Here is a 17,327-nt window from a genome sequence, read left to right on the forward strand (position 1 = left end):
CTACTCTTAACAAACATCCTAACAGCTAATCCCTGTGTTTAGAGAGACTCGTGACTATTTTTCTCATAAAGTCTGTTTATGGTCAACCCTGCAGTGGTGTATTTGAGAGGACACACAATAAGAACTGATATTTTAAAAAGCTGCCATTCAGAGAAAACAAAAATATATTTCAGTTCAAAATAGAACGTTGAGATGAATTAAAGGAAATTAAACCACGCAATTAAAAGGATTTAAAATGAACAAATATTTTCATACTAAAAAATTCCCCCCCATATAAAACTTGTGTTTTAAGTCTTTGGACAGTAAAACAGCCACATGAAAGGCTCTGGAAACCTTTGTTCCTTGGATTGACTTTGGAATGGATCCCTAAAAGTGCTATGATATTGAAATATATATATAATTTTGTGCTTAGTGTTTGAACTTGAGCAAAGGCTGTATAATTGAATGACACAAACACATCAGTTTAAACAGTTTTGGTAGAGAAAGAAACCAGAACTAGCACCCAAACGTGACATTTTTACCGTAGCTTTTCAAGGTCTTCTGCGACTGTAGCATCCATCCAAGAAAGTTTGCCTTGTGTTATTTTGAGGCATCATTCAAATTCATTCACCTGAAAACCAACCCTGTGCATGAAAAAAGCCCATTAAACCACCCAGTGAAAGTTCCCAGAAAGCATGGTGAGAGATTTGACTGTTTATTTGGTTCAAAAGACACCTGTGTCGGAGCCCTCATTGGACAGAGAGAGAGAAAGAGAGAGAGAAAGGGATTACCTTTATTGCCGATATATTAAAGTCCAAACTACTGTAAGTGCTTGTGCTTCAAAGCATTGATAGGATTCTTTTATACAGCATTTATATACAGCGTCTATACAAGAGACATTCATGACTCTCATGAAAGCAGGAGGTGTCCATGTCCGCCGTCTCCCTCCCGATCCTTCCAGACTGAAACACAGACGATCAACAAACACACAAAAAAGAAAGAAACACACACACTCGCACATAACACCACAGAGTAGAAAAAGCATGCGTATACGTCGGGGAATCGTTTTCGTGGAAATGACAATAGTGTATTCTACATCTCGAAGCGCTATGTTGACCTGGGCAGAGCAGACGGGATCCAAGGAAACTAATGAGCACAAATGTCACCGAAACATTGAGACGAAGAGAAACTCGTACAGCCCAGCTCCCTGTTTTCTCCCATTTCAATTGATTACGAGGGAACCAAATGATTTTTAACAGCACAATCTGAAGTAGCGCTACACGGAAAGTAATAACTGAGTACATTCTAGCATACAAGCTTTTGTTAATTGTTAACCCCTTGCTGCCCGCTCCGCAGGCCAGCGGAAAACATAGAAGAACATGGCTTAGGTCCTGAAGATCCGAGACGGACCTTCGAAAAAGATCATTTCGTCTGGGCGATTTGCGCTATTGGATATTCTAAGTGGTCATGGCTTTACTTTATTTCATTTTCTTTTTTTCGTACAATTTCAACACATTATGTATGTTCAGTACAATACTGATATGCATTTGGCTATTTGAAAGTATCATGTGATATCTGTCCAGTAAAGTGCATGTTGAAAATGGAATTGTAGTTTATTTCGAGTTAACTGAGATATGACATTCAGACTAAGTTATGTGCTTGAAAGGATTAGGCCAGACAGGAAGGGGCGGGATAAAAACAGTGACTGAGCCGTCTGATTGGACGCTCTATTTCTTCCTGTAGTTGCCCAGTTGAATGGCCGAGCGGTCGAAGACACAGCGGAAGGTGATTGGCTGGACCTCCCAATAGGGCACTGGATTACTGAACAGGCTAATGCCCGAGTACATGGCCTTCTTTGTATTATAGCCGGGTGGGCAGAAGTCCTCGGTTCCCACAGTAGCAATCTTGTTGGCGTGAAGGTAGATCACCTGGAATTCGGAATGAGAGCATGACTTAAAGTCACCATGAAATCAAATACAGCAATAGCAAACCACAACCATCCAATCAATTCCCTATGGACAAAATCAGTCCCGCCATTTCACTCAGATATACGATCTTACGAGGGAAGAAAAGACTATCGCGGACTTCTGTTTCTACTGACTTTAAAGATATGTGGAAATGGTGTTAACTTGAGTGGGATCTCTCACCTGAATGTATTTGTGTTCTGGCAGGCCGGACGGGATCGTAGTGAGCACGTTATTGTCCAGGTGAAGTTCCCTCAGGTGAGGCACGTTGGCCAGAGAGCCGTTCTCCACCACACTGATCTCATTATGGCTTAGACCAAGCCTGAAAACACACAGTGATATTATTATTAATGAAAATGAAAGCTAAAACAAATTTTCATTAACTGGAGGGAAAAAAAAGCTAAAACCAACTAAAATAAAAATGGTCTCAAATAAATAGTTTTTGATACATAGTAGCATACATTATTATTCAAAAATGTTGAGCATTTTTTATGTTTTTTTGAAAGAAGTCTCTTTGGAAGAAGTCTGAAAACGCAGTAATATCGTGAAATATTATTACAATTTGAAATAACTGTTTTCTATTTGAATCTTTTTTTAAATGTAATTTATTCCTGTGATGACAAAGCTGAATTTTACAGCATCATTACTTCAGTCTTCAGTGTCACATGATCCTTCAGAAATCATTCTAATGATTTGATGCTCATGAGACATTTCCTATTATTATCATCAATGTCAAAAACGGTTGTGCTGCTTAATATTTGTGGAAATCATGATACATTTTTTAATGAAAGAACAGCATTTGTCTAAGATAGAAATCTTTTGTAACATTATAAATGTCTTTAATTTCACTTTTGATCAGTTTATTGCATCCTTGCTGAATAAAAGTATTAATATCTTTCATACTAGAAAACACAGATACATTCTCAGTGCTGTTTTGCTAAAGAAACAATTCTACCTATATTATTGATTTCCCTCAATTAAGCTGCAAAACAATCTTCCAGTCCTCTTATTCAGCGGTTAGTATTAGAGTCAATACTCTACAACAACTCAGCTGTGATTCAGTCTCGGCATGAACAGTGGAAAATCTGTGTAATGAATGTTCTTATTTCTGTGTGTTCCAAAGCAAACTGATCCATGCAATGATGTCATGGTGTTTGAGTCTCACAAGGTGTGTGAGCCAACCATCACCTCCAACTAAGCTGTTCTCATGCAAATTCTAAACACACCAAATGAAATCTGAATTATTATTTCCCCTGTATCACACGCTTTTCCTCCTGAGTCAGGTTTTCAGCTATACAGAGCCATTTTTAGCTGTTTCTCTCCAGCCTCTTCAAGTCTGCCATGCAAGAAATTAAACTGGTTGTTTGCACAACAAATGAGAAATGTATTAAGGAGAAAGGTGTATTTACTTGGACAGGTTCTTCAGGCCCTTCAGACTGTCTGCGGTCACTTTAGTGATCTTGTTTCCATCCAAGTGAAGTTCAAAAAGAGAGCTGGGCAGACCTGGACATTTTTGACACAGATTAATGTGTTGAATCGATTCACTGAAGTGAAAGGGATAGCCATCATCATTCACAATAGGGATGATTCTGTACCTTTGGGAATGGTAGTGATGTTGGTGTCAGCAATTCGTATGTAAGAGACCCTCTTCAGATCAGCAAAAGCACCATTATCAACTCCAGAGCTACTCAGAGGGTTAGAGCCCAGCTCTGGAATGGGACAGAGTCAAAATGTGCATTAGTTCACAGTTACATATAGACATGTAAAATTTTTACACTGCTGATTTGATGGTGACTGATGCTTTTATACGTTACATGCTATTTCCTTTAAGTGCAGGATAATAATAAAAAAATAATAATAAATAAAATAAAATAAAACTGAGACTGCATACATAATATTTATAAAACTGATGATTGATGTTTTAATTTATATAACAAAAAGGCCACTCCACTGATGGTTTTCTAGGCAGCACAGACAAAAATTCCTACCCATGACGATGACATTGGCCATGCCGGAGAAGGAGGTCTTCTTTATCTTGTTAATCTGGTTCTCGTGAATGCGCAGCTCCTGGAGGCTTTTCGGTATGTTTGCAGGAACGTCCTTCAGAAGGTTCTTGGACAGGTAGAGTCTCTCCAGATTGATCAGAGAAGATAAGGCCTTTGCATGAATAATGGTGATCTTATTGTTGACCATGATGAGTGTCTGAAGGGAAAAAAAAGGAACTTTATGGCATTTGTATGACTGCAAATATTATAATTTATAGTTATTAGTGTTTAAATGCACACAATTTCAGTTGATCAACCTAAAGTTGTTTTAGTGTTTGTGTGACAAATACTATTCACCCCTGATATTCAGTCATAAAAAGGTCACTAGCTGCTTGCTATAATCTATAGTACATTCCAGCACATAAAAATCTTCATTTATTTTCACTGTGATAATTAAATGGCGACGGCTCACATAGCATTTTGGCAACATTTTCTCACTCTCTGTTCTGTTTGCATTCATCGCTCATTGGCGCCTAACAGATCCAGGCGCCATGTGAATGTTGAGCTTGGAAAGCGAGAAATAGCAAAGGGCCCTCGACGGGAGGCTGTATATTTATTGAAGTTCAGGAGGCTGAACAATGGATCCGCTCCAAATGTGAATCATTACACTTGTGCACCTGGGAATGACACATTTCACACTGAGAGCTGTTTTCTGGAGAGGATGGATTGGAAACACAGAGGATTTCACATTCCGGATCATAAGTTTCCCCCCAAGCGGCATTTCGTAAAGTGTCTCTGAAGTTCTCCAGAGAATTTTTGCAGTGTTTTCGAAAAATAGGCGCAGATATTTGCCTTCAAAGATCGCTGTGGTTGCAACGCATAGTTTTAGCACCCAGTTCCACATTTTGGCAGATAAACAGTGTTCAAGTGTTTTCTCTGGAGTGTTTTTCAGCGCTGCTCAAGCATTTGTTTTTTGGGAAAAGAATTGCTTTAAGTGTAGAATTTCTTTTATGTGAAACAAGGTTCACAAATGGCTTTGATTTGAAAATTTGGACATATGTTCCTTGTGTTAAATAGCTGGTTTCAAGGTTGTGGAAAAAACATCACGCTGTCATTTCAAGTTATCAGGAGGAGAGTAGCCAATTGGTCTTAAACCGTATCAAAGTTAAATAGGATTTGTCCGGTGAGGACTTTAAGGGGGATTGAGAAATGTCATTGCTTCTACGATCCAATTTAGGGAATTAAAGAAAATGTGGTTCAAAAAAGAGAACAAGGGAGAGAGTGAGTAATTGAATATCTCACTTGGAGACTCTTCAGGCCTTTGAAGTCGTTTTCTCTGATCTCTGAGATCTTGTTGTTCTGCAAATCCAGGAGAGTGGTATCAAGTGGAATTTTTTCTGGAACGTTCTTCAGACCTGAGAAACACAAAACGCAAGTAGTAAGAAAAACGACACTGATGAAATGGGATAAGAGCTAATCTGGGTTTTTATGGCTAGAATCTACTTTGAAATCAAATCAGCTGTGGACATATGAATCCTGGTCCAACACCAACACATTCTTCAAGAGTAAATTCTGGTACTAAATGGCAGAAAGAATGTGAACGCTGGACTGGACTGGTCTTGGTTTTCGATGAGCTTCAGCCATCATTGTATAGATTAAACTGTTTATAGAAATTTTTAGAGAAACTTTTATGAGCTACCATTCTACATGTGTAATAAGAGAAGCGTTTCTAAGAAATGTCTGGACCAAGAATTATAAACAATATTATGTCCACATTTCTATTCTCAAAAAAGTTAAAAAATAAAATAATTTCCAGAGCAGACAGGTCTAGTGAGTACTAAAGCACTTTAAACATTGAACCAAAATAAATAATGAAAAAGAGGGCTCTATAGACTTCTAAAAAGTCTGAATGATGAATGTGCAGTTGGACTTTGGACCAATCAATTTTAAGGGCAAGAGCATAAGTAACACAGTAAAAAAAAAAAAAAGTGCAGCACATCAGTGAGTTATGATGATGGTTCACATACGTTTTAGTGTTTCGAAACAGTTCTGAAGGTTCATTGAGTTAATCATAGACAGCTGTTATGCCAGATATCTCACAGTTTTTCTTGGAAGGATTATACATGCTGTATGATGCTGTCAATTGCAAAAGCTGACATAACATTTCCACAAAAGGGGGATTTGATTTTGCCAACATTGGACAACATGACTCGGCTTTCATTTAATGTGCAGCAGACCAGGCTACATGGAACCAACAAAAAGTATTTAGACACTTAAATCACACTTTAATATTTATGAATGTCTTTGCATTATATAACAAAAATATCGAAAATAGCACACTTTGTTTGAATCAAAACATTTCCAAAAAAATAAAAAAAATTCTCATAAACTTGGCATCATTAACAAATTAAATTCATACATTTACAGTCCAAAAGCTTTTTAGTTTCAAACATAGGAAAAATAAGGTAAACACATATCCACATACATAAACATAAATATATCTGCTTTACCAACTCTAAAAGCTCTTTAGGCAGAACCTCACACAAACATTGTTTGGTCTTGTTTTGCGGTGAGTTTCCTCATCAGTGCATGTGTATAAACATTTTAAGAATATGTCCCTGTTAATTATATAACCACAGGACAGAGGACCCAGAGATCACAGCTGGACATATCAATGCTGTCGAGATGTCTCACACATGTTCTTTTCGTTCTCCTCTGTTTAGTCTCATTTTCTAGTGGCTACACATCTCAGCTAAAATCACAGCAATCAATGTAGGTCAAAGAGAGTTTTATTATGGAGTGTATTATCAGTATGTAATCCAAAAAGCAATAAAAATAACATCATAAAATCTTTGGGGGAAAATCAAAATCGGAGTTAACCGTTTTAAAATTAAACCCAAATGGCAATAAGATATTCAGAACGTGCAGCTAATTGGCAACCCTTATGGGACAGACATATGAAACTATTTAAAAGAAAACAGTCCTCTGTAGTTAAAAATATTATTTAACCACTGAAATCAGCAACTGAATCAAAATCAAAGGCAGAGAAGAACACAAAGCCATCGTTAACAGGCCCACGGATGCTAAACTCATTCCTTATATTGGTGAGAAGAATAAAAACGAGATGAGATGAGATGCTGTTTAATCCACAAAATAAGTCACACTTCCATGTTTCTAAAAAACGTGAACATTCAAAAAATAGCGGCTTTTGCACCAGAGGAACCTTTTCATAGTTAGTTATTCATACGCACTTTTTGGTGTGTTCACATCGGAGGAATTGGGAACGAATTTACAAGGAACGCCTTTTGGGAAAACTAAACTAGCTCCTACTTCAGAGTAGGGACTAACCAAGCACAATAGGAACTACCAGTGACTTAAGTGTACGTTGATTGGTCGAACACATGCCATGTGAAACAGCAGCCGCCATTTTTAAAGCCGCCGTTTTCTCAGTCTCTATGATATTTAGCAAGTTGTGATAGTAGATTTCGCCTCTTAGCCCTCCTTTTTGCCCTTTCCATCGCATTACTTATACGTCTACATTCAATTTCAATTATCATGAATCCCACGACACAACAAAAGGCTAACACAGTTGTCGATGCTGTTGAATGCCGCGTTTAAATGACGTTGTTGTCGGTCGCTTCCTACTGGTGGTGTGAATGCAACCGGGAAATTGGCCCTAGGGGAACATTTAGTTTCTATAACTACCTTGTGCAAAAGCCCCTAATGAATATTGTACACTTAACCCACTTTCGAATGAGAAATACATGTACTAAACTGATATCAACTGGTCCCAAAAATTGGTTAGCAAGCAAAAACACAAGCAGGCTCTTAATCAAACTTTCCTAGACAAACAAACTCAATTTTGCCATTGGTTGTTCTTGGGTTCTGGCATTATTTCTAGACGGTTTTCCCTGCAGCTGCAGAGCTGTTAAACTGGGTCACATATTTCACTGGAAAGAGGTGAAGTTAGATGGAGAACAGGCCTGTCGGCACACCTATCCCACTCCCTCCCTCCCTCCCTCTCTTCTTTTCCAGGTCTGTTTCAAGCCAAAAGACCTGCGGAGCAGATGAGAGCTGGAGGCCTTCTCTTTGGTCTTCTTTTTATATTTGTCCTTGTTCTCAATCCCATTTTCGTTCTCGTTCTTTCTCTGTCCATTTCAACTGGAGTTGAGTGTTAATGTTACGAAAGAATGGAATTGGCCCTTTCTGAGAATTGCTGTTCTCGTTTTGCATGGTCAACAGTATTTCTTTCCAAACAGACGCTCTGCCTATCAAACAGTCCTCTGAGTAATTTCCTGTAAGAAAAAGCTGTCCTAACAGAGACAACATGCTTCAGCAACTCAATTACATTGAATTACGGGATAGAAGGGTAGAGAAATAAAAAGAGATCTTATGACAAAGACAATAAAACTTAGTTAAAACAATCAGAGAACAATTCAGAAGGATCAGTGTAACTATATCACTCTTTTGTTTCTATTGCTCTTTTCTGCGTAAATCACAGTGACTCGGTGGACAGGGCAGCTTTACAGGAAGAGAAGTGGAAATTGTTGGAAGGAGCCTGATAAAAGAACAGCCTTTCTCAAGCATTACACACATGCCTGGGGATTCAATTAGGAAAATGAGGCAGCCGTCTGGAGGTTAATGCCTAGTCGTCTATGGAAGTGAGTGCAGTTAACAGCATATGAAAACATTTAAAGTAGTTTTGAAAAAGTGACATAAGTAATTCAATGGTGACTCAACAATGGGCAGATCAAACAAAGAGAGAGGTTTTGTTCATGGCTGCTAGGCCTTTGACAGTTTATGCCATGAAAAAACTGGCATCAGGTGTTCTGCACGGTTGCTAGGGTGTTGCAAGACAGATGCTTGGGTGTTCCGGGTGGTTGCTAGGGTATTAAATTACAGCTTGCTAGATCGAGAAAGGACTTTCAAGTTTTATAACATTATGTAGGCTATCAGACGGATAACAAACGGACTGTGGCCGGTGTGTGGGTTTATTCATAATTCAACAAGTTTGTTGATGCCATTGATCATTTCACATTGTTGCCCAAATCCAGTCAGAAACATAGTGATAATGGTTAAAAGAAAATCACATAGAACATATGCAGCTTTCATCAAGCAGTCTAGTCTAGTGTCACAAAGTGTTTACCTAGATCAGAACACTGGGCCACTCGCAGATGACACTGGCATCGGAAGGGGCAGAAAGGTCCATCAGGTCCATCGGGTAAAAAAGGTGGTGTCTGCATGGGTGGTTTACGAGTCGCAGGCAATCTTTCATCTCCTGAGCCCGGTTCGTCCTCCATCATGAAGTCCATGAAGCCGGACTGACGGAAGGGCAGAGCCCAGCATACGGACACCAAAAGCAGGGAGAGACAGGCCGATTTCATGTTGCTGATGAAGGCCTAGAAGGTAAAATGGAGAAGAGAAGGGGTTAAAGGTGAGGGGTGATATGCTGGATCTGTGATGGTGAGAGGTCAAAAGTCAAATGACAGATGTAGAGTGCATGAATGTGACTGAGCAATGTGGGTTATAACTAGGCAGAGGGGTCAGGGGTCAAATGTAGGCATATTAGAGTAGAGGTCTCTGCTGGCTATTGCTGCAACTTTTCATGGTGTTAGACTGATGGTTGACTGTATATGACTAAATGCATTACTATACATTTAATAAAATAAAAAGATTAATTATATTAAGAACAGAACCTCATGGGTTGAAATAAAGTATTTCAAATTCTCCTTAATTATTCCTAAAAATACATTTTTAATCACTACTGGCATTTGTAATGAAGAGAATCAAACCATTAAATCAAATGCGATAAAACAGGAGTTTCCAAACTTTTTGCCTAGGACTTGAAATATGATCTCCTTGCGAGGGACTCCCCTCACATTGGCATAAAATACAGTATTGTTCTGAAGTTTGGGGCATTTTTGAAAGAAATTAGTACATTTATTCAGCAAGAATGCATTAAATTGAGCAAAAGTGACAGATTTTGTCCAATAAATTTAGTTCTTTAGAATGGTCTATTCAGCAAAGAATCCAAAAAAAATGTATTGCAGTTCACAGAAAAATATTATAATAAATAATGAGAAATTTAGTGATTTAAATATTCCATGAAGCCCCCTGTGGGTCCCTGGATCCCAGTTTGAAAACCCCTGCCATAAACTGTTAAAAGGACAACCCTGCACTCTATATTTGTGAAAACTGTTGAAAGTTGACCTGGGTTGGCCAAAATCATTCATGCCTCCAGTTAGGAAAAATAAAACCATCTCAGAGAAAGTGCACAAAGTTGTCCACGAGCCCACACATAAACATATGTCTGAGGAGAAGCTGAACTTCGTTGAATGATGGGGAAATTGTAAAGTAGGTATACAGTAACTCCCAGAGCCCAGTTTGTCTTTTCAGGGTCATATCAGGTCCATGTAATCAACATACAGCATAATTACAGTAGTTCAAATCCTCCAGGCGGCCACGTCACTTGCACAGTGAATAACCACTGTGCCTCTGTTGTTAAACTCTGGAACCCCAGAAACTGACCTTGACAACCTTTGGGAAAAGACGACTTCCTTTTCCTAATTCCTCAAGCAGTAGGAGATAGTTATACATACATTTAATCTTAGTGCAGACCTATAGAAGATGAATTTGGTGACACATTCCATTGTGAAAGACTTTTGTTGGAAACATGGATAATCACTATTTCACTGTCACTATAGATAGCCAATATCTACTAGCAAATTGAGTGTAGATCCAAACATTTGTCTCAAAAGACAAACTTCATAAACCTAAGAAAATTAATCAAGTCTACAAGTCCTATTCAGTAAAAAATGGAAAAAGGTTACTCCTGCAATGCATGGCAAGTGACCTTCAGCCTTAGATTCCTTGTTACTGTTGATTTGCATCACATGAGAGCAATGTGAAACCATTTTCTGAGGTTCCTTCAGCTCAACCACAACCAGTATTCATGTTTCTAGAGAAACAATGAGAAATTGTAGTTTTATTCAACACCATTTCAAAACAACAACTTACTGACCTTCATTTAGACATGCTATTTAATGTAATGTTACGTTTTCAGGCCTGGATACAATATCCATCCCCTTAGACACCTTTAATTACCTTTGACCCAGTAGGCAATGAGACGCTTTGAGCAAACACATAGCAGAATCTCTTTGCCCTTTAACATTTAAGCTTTTGGTAGATTTACATTTAAGGTTGTTTTATGTACGTGCGTCCCTGGGAATTGAACCCATGCTTTGTGCCATTCTCTACCAGTTGAGCCGCGTGAACCCCTTCTTCAATATGCATTCCCAGCAGGAATGATGCCATAGTAAGAGTTTAGAGCCTCAGGTCCTGGTCAGCAGAATGAAAAGCCCTTTGAGCATTACAGGCTGTCACCACGAGCGATTCTGTTTGAAGGGGGATCATGGGAAGCTGTTGCTGCATTTGAGTTGCGTCCTGTCAACAAACCACAGGCTGCTATGAGAGCCAGGCAAACAGACAAGACAGATTGATGGTGTCATGCCGTTGTTGGGAAAGTGCAGGCAGGGTCCAAAGTTCACATGCGGCAATCACAAAACTTGTCTTTTAGCGAACAAATAAATTGGTAGTCTCAGTCGTCACGCCCATGGACCGTTGGCTGAAAGGCTCATGCATAAGGCGCACGAAATGGGAAACACTTCAGGAGTTTAGAAGTCGTCATCTGATTGGTTGAATAATACAGGATTTCCAGGAGACGTGTGTGTCGCATTCTTTAAAGCTACACTGTGTAGGATTTTCTCTCATCTAGCAGTGAAATTGTTTATGACTACCAACTGAATATTACTTTCTAGCCCCTCCCATTCCGAGAGCTTTTTAACTCCTACGGTGGCCGTATTATTTCAAATCTGCCGGCAGTCGCGAGTAATCTCCCCCTCGCATTCGTCACGGTGCCACTGAGTGTCAAAACGCGAAAGGCGAAGCTTGAATTTCCAGGTATGTCTCTCTTTGTTAATGTATTTTAAATACATTAAAATGTATTGGCTAATGTATTTTCAAGATGGAGGCGCAACATGGCGGCCGCCATTTGAGCGACTTGCTCGTATGTATTCTAAATAGCAGATTCTACGCTTACGAGAATACTTGATTAGTTGGTAGAACTAATTACACATTAATGAGCACATATCATTTTGAAAGAACATTTTTGAAAGTGTTTTTTGCTAAGAATCAACTTAAAAAATTACACAGTGTAGCTTTAACGTAAAACAAAGCTGTTGTGATGCCAAACCCCCTCATGGAAAAAGAAGGTCATCACGTTTACAACTGTGACAATGAGCGCTTATAAGGATCAACTAAACGCTGGATTTTCAAAAGTATGTGAAGTTTTGCGGCGCCATTGTTATGAAATGAATAATTTAGTTGTTGCACGCCGGTCTGTTATTGTAGGGACATCAACTTTTTATTTTCACGCTCCTAAACATGACATGGAAACAAAACAAACTGTGATTGGTAACTTTATATGTCGGTCAGACGTCCTCTTGGGCGGTTTTTGGCCAATGGAAGATTCGATGGAGACCTATTGCCATTAGTCTGAAAGTCTGGCTACGCAAGACTAACAAATTGGTAACTTTATAAGGAACTTCAACATAAAACTTCGTGTGCCAACCACCAAAACAAATATATTAGGAACATCACAATGTGTGAACATGATCTCATAAAAAATACTGTAGGAGGTATTCGTAGGTAAATCGGGGTTGAAGCACACAAACATTAATTATTAATATTGCATTTATGTAAGCATTTTTGTGTATAAACAACTTCAGAAACCTACGAATATGAAATCATTTTTCTGATTCATTGTATTTAACCAAATGTGATTAATTAAATATGTTTAATGTCATCAACATCAGTATAATGGTGTCATTCTGTGTGATTGCTAATATTTAATTTTATATAAATATTTTTAAAAAATCTATATATTTTTAGATTTTAAAATAAAACATTTTTTTTACAAATAATGCAAAATAGATTCATAGCTGGTAAGAAAAATGTATGGCTGGTTTAATTGGCTCAATTCACTCTCTACTTGGATCCGCAGATCCCATGAAAGAGAAAGTAGCCGAAATCCAACTCAACAGGAAGGATGCTATGTCTGTATCTTCTCAGCAGGAACCAATGGAAAGGCTCAATGTGTCAACAATTAACAGGACTGAGTTGAGAAGTGCTTTTTCACAGACACAGTTCTGTGCCTAACTATCAGCTTCTGCCAGGCTGTTATAGGCCCTCGGATTTGATTTCTCTCCGTTTGCGGGTCAGGCAACAGTCTGATCCAGCTGAAGTGCTTTACAGAATCCAGAATCAGCACTGGCCTGTTTCTGGTCTTATAAATGTGGGTTTTTAATAATCAAGAGGAGAAAGGAAAATTTCCACGTTAACTCTCAAATTCTCTCTTTCTCCATGGATTTCTGTCCTTGTTTTCACTCTGTTTTCAGGCCTGGGTTGTGTCACAGCAGGTCTGATTTAAAGGGAGGGTTGAAACGTCTAGTTTTCGCTTTTTCTCCCTCAATCAACCAATTTTGTCTTGATGTATGCAAACATACTTAAATAAGATAAATTTGAGAGCCAAAGACATGGGGACCTGTTTGGATAGAACGTATGTGCGTATAATAATACATAATCTGGCAGTGTAGACTGACACCACAGCTAATATAAATAGCTTATATACTGTATAAATACATACACTACATTTGAGTTTAATCTCAAGACTGCTCCACTACAGGTGGTTTATGTTACAGAATTGGGTCATTAGTTTGTTCAGTAATTATAGTTCTGTACTGTATCATTCAGACTGCATTGTGTCTTAGAAAGGTTGGCTTATCCAAACAGAACAAGTGATTTATGGGATAGCGTGGTGGAGATGAGGTCATGTGAGCAAACTCAGATTACAATATTCATGTTAACTGTTTACTACTGTAAATTGTAGTAGTAATAGTAGTAGTAGTAGTAGTAGTAGTAGTAGAACATGTAACTTGTACACATTATAATTACCTGTTGCAATTAACTGCATTGCCATATAACAACTCTTACTAAGTAGTTGTCTTGTTTTTCAGCAAAATGTCTAAACATTCCATTCTAAATCAAGATAAATCTCCAAAGTATTGTTTTCTGAAAAAAATATATAAATATTAAGGGAGATTTGTTGCCTAAAACAAGAAAAAAGTGCATTAATTTGCTAGTAAAAATCATTAAATACTAGTTGCATATTGAAAATGGAATACAGCTCTACTTATCTTACTTTCCTTGTTCACACTCACACTCACTCACTCACTCACACACACACACACACACACACACACACACACACACACACACACACACACACACACACACACACACACACACACACACACACTGACCTGCTGCTCCTTTCAGCAATAACTCACAGAAAGGCATTTACAGGCTACAGGACATTTAAAACATATGTGCTCCCTTGCTCCCTCCATTTTAAAACATAAAAACATAGACGGTCCAATCTTATCAAACACCCTGAAAATTGCCTCTTATTTATGAAAGCATTCGCCCACTAAAAGCTCTAAAATACCCAGAATTCCCCAAACACCGAGATAATGTTTCAGAAATGTAATTATCTGCTCATTCCAATGAGTCATATATCAAAACAAAAGCACAAAAAAGGGCAAAAAACGAAATATGAGGACTTATTATTCAGCTCAACAAAATGCACTCCTGGACTACACCAGCATACAAGGGTTTTTACCACTCTGCTCTCTGCGGTCAAACTGGTTCCAGACCACTAAACCAAACTCCAAAGCCACTGCCACACAATTAGACTTTCTCACAGATCAAAACCATGGTTAAACCCATCAAAAAAGTTTCTTCTTCAAAAGAACCTACCTCGAAAGCCAAAAAAAGTCAGATATCGAATAAGAAAATGCTAATAAGAAAATGAATGAAAAAAATAAAAAAATACAACAAATTGTATTGTCTAAGACAACACAATTTAATCAATCCCACTCTCTGACTCATTCACATTTACATACAAGCATTCTTTCACTTATCCTCGCACTTCCTCCAAAGCAACTGCTTTAAGTTTGGTCCAAAGCTCCCATTTCCTTTCCTCAAAGGGTTCAAATTAAATAAAAGAGGGGAAAAGCAGACAATGACCAGCATGGCTACCATTTATTGACTCTGTCTTTCTAACATCACATAGTTTGAATCCAATGGAGACCTTTGGCTTCCAAAGAATACTTATTGCATGGCCTGAGGATGCTGTCTTTGAAGGGAGGAAGAGAGGGTTTCCTGTCATGGTACAAACTGTGTGGGTTCTGTTCACAATTAATGAAAAGTTGTAAGCCAAAAAAAAGAAGTAACATTTTTTCTAACCCTAGTCCCAATCCCTAAACCCAACAAAAGACAAATGAAGTTTTTAATTATTATGGCACCCACGAATAGATAGTTTAGACAAAGTGTCATCTCAAGATCACAAAGTGTCCCAATTTACGCACACTGAATGCGTCTAAACCTTCGGTTACCTCTCCCCCCTTCGAATGTTTTGAGTTAGCTGGGAATTTTGTGGTGGGATTACCAGGAAGTGCCTTGTCAAACTTGCCTACGATTGGAAGGAAGCTATACCATTAAAGGATTAATGAGACACCAGTCCCACGCTCTCACTCTCTCCATCTCTCTCTTTTCTCCTTCAGAACGCTTTCATCCTTCAGCCGATATGGCTCAAGGCACTTTGGCTTCCACGCCATGAATAAAGAGTTTAGGATGCGACTTTGAGCGAGTGGAGGCAAGCAGACGCAGAGCGAGGCCAGAGGACAAAACATCTCTCCAGACAGGTCTATCCGAGGAGAGCGCTGTTAGAAATCCTCTAATGTTTTCAGGCCTTACATGAACTCTCTCTAAATGCCAAGTGGTGCACAAAAGGAAGAAAAACTGGGATGGAAAAGTCAGGACGAAGCAGTGAGAGTTAGAGCACACGAAAAGATGGCTTTTTCACAACAGTGAGTGTGTGTGAGGGATTTCACAGAGCAGGGAAACTTGTCGCAATTTGGAAAAGACAGAAAATGTCCTGTCCTCTCAAACTGAACAACAAATCAAATCAATTTGCATGAACATACACTTTTCCGGTTTTCTCATCAGAATGCAAACATGACCTTAATCCACATGCAAACCATCCATAGCTATTAACAATGTACAAATATACAGGGAGCTTCAAAAGAAAGGTATTTTTGAAATCATAAACACACTTCTGTATTCCCTCAATTGCACTATATCTGAAATATAAAATCTAGAATGTCCCAGAATGAATTGAAAACTTCACTTAAAAGCTTCAAGCAAACAGCCAAACCAATGCAGAGTCCTCATTTCTGCACCAACCTTTAATGATCTGCAGAAACCACCAAACCGCAGTTTCCCGAGGGGTTATACCCACATTTCATCAGTGCAAACCGTCAACCTCTCTATGAGATGGTCAATCTGTTATCTTAATCACAATCCCTACTTTTCAGCACTCAGAGGAGTTAACAGGAAAGCTTGCGGTGAGCTGATCTTACCTGTACGTACAGGAGCGTAGACGTAGACGAAGATCCGCAAATCCAGAGAGGGCTGGAGCCGATGTGCAGCGCGGCAGGCCGAGGGCTGATCGTTGTGTGGACGCCTGCAGCCAAGATCAGGCAGGTGTGCTCTGTCAGGGGGGAGGGGATGGAGAGAAGGACAGAGAGGGAGAGAGAGAGGACGAGTGAAGGGAGGGAAGGAGGGAGGGAGGGAGGGAGGGAAGAACAGGAGAGAGGGAGGGGTTGATTTCTTCGTCCCTTTCAAATGAGACAATTGGAGAAGAACTTCCCCCGGTCTGGAGCGATCCAAAAGCAATTGGAACGAGGGGGAAAAAAGTTTGGAGACGAGAGGCTGGGACTATACAGGCATTGGCGGGCTCCCATACTGTGTCATCTGGTAAAGATAGGGAGTTCTGGATACAACAAAAGCGTCTCCCTCCCTCTCGCGTACCCTTTCGGCGGACTTCACGCTGCTTTTTTGCGTGGTGGAAACATTCCCCTCCTTTCCACCCACCATACTTTTGTTTCTTTTGAAACAAGAAACTTTTTCAGTGACCCGTAACCTCAACCACACATACACACGTACAGCATTTCCAAATCCTTATTAAGCTTGTTTATTTGTACTGAGTAACAGGCATGGAAGAGCATTGAATGTGCAAATGGAGGAACCCAGAATGGAGAAGGAGGAGTTGGCTTGAGTTCAGCTAGTTACTGAAATCAAGACCCAGTTTTTCTTCTCTCTGTGTCTTTCTTTATTTCGGTTATTCTACACTTGCCTGACTTTCTCTCTTTTTCCTGTCGAAATTGAACGACTGCTGAATTGATATGAGTCAATTCCCCTAAATCAGCTTTTGAGCTTT

At 39.1% G+C, this 17,327-nt stretch overlaps 1 protein-coding gene across 1 annotated transcript; it reads right to left on the reverse strand.

Annotated features, from left to right (window-relative positions):
* Positions 1-754: 754 nt before the first annotated feature.
* Positions 755-16,903, reverse strand: dcn (decorin). Its single transcript, XM_081363955.1, has 8 exons — positions 16,468-16,903; positions 9,075-9,327; positions 5,231-5,343; positions 3,932-4,145; positions 3,539-3,652; positions 3,353-3,446; positions 2,127-2,265; positions 755-1,907 (listed from the first exon to the last, which is right to left on the reverse strand). Exons 2-8 carry the CDS (start codon positions 9,310-9,312, stop codon positions 1,707-1,709), a joined length of 1,113 nt encoding a protein of 370 aa, XP_081220081.1. The 5' UTR covers positions 9,313-9,327; positions 16,468-16,903; the 3' UTR covers positions 755-1,706.
* Positions 16,904-17,327: the final 424 nt, after the last annotated feature.

Source organism: Scardinius erythrophthalmus (assembly GCF_964197995.2).
Source record: "Scardinius erythrophthalmus genome assembly, chromosome: 4".
Taxonomy (NCBI): domain Eukaryota; kingdom Metazoa; phylum Chordata; class Actinopteri; order Cypriniformes; family Leuciscidae; genus Scardinius; species Scardinius erythrophthalmus.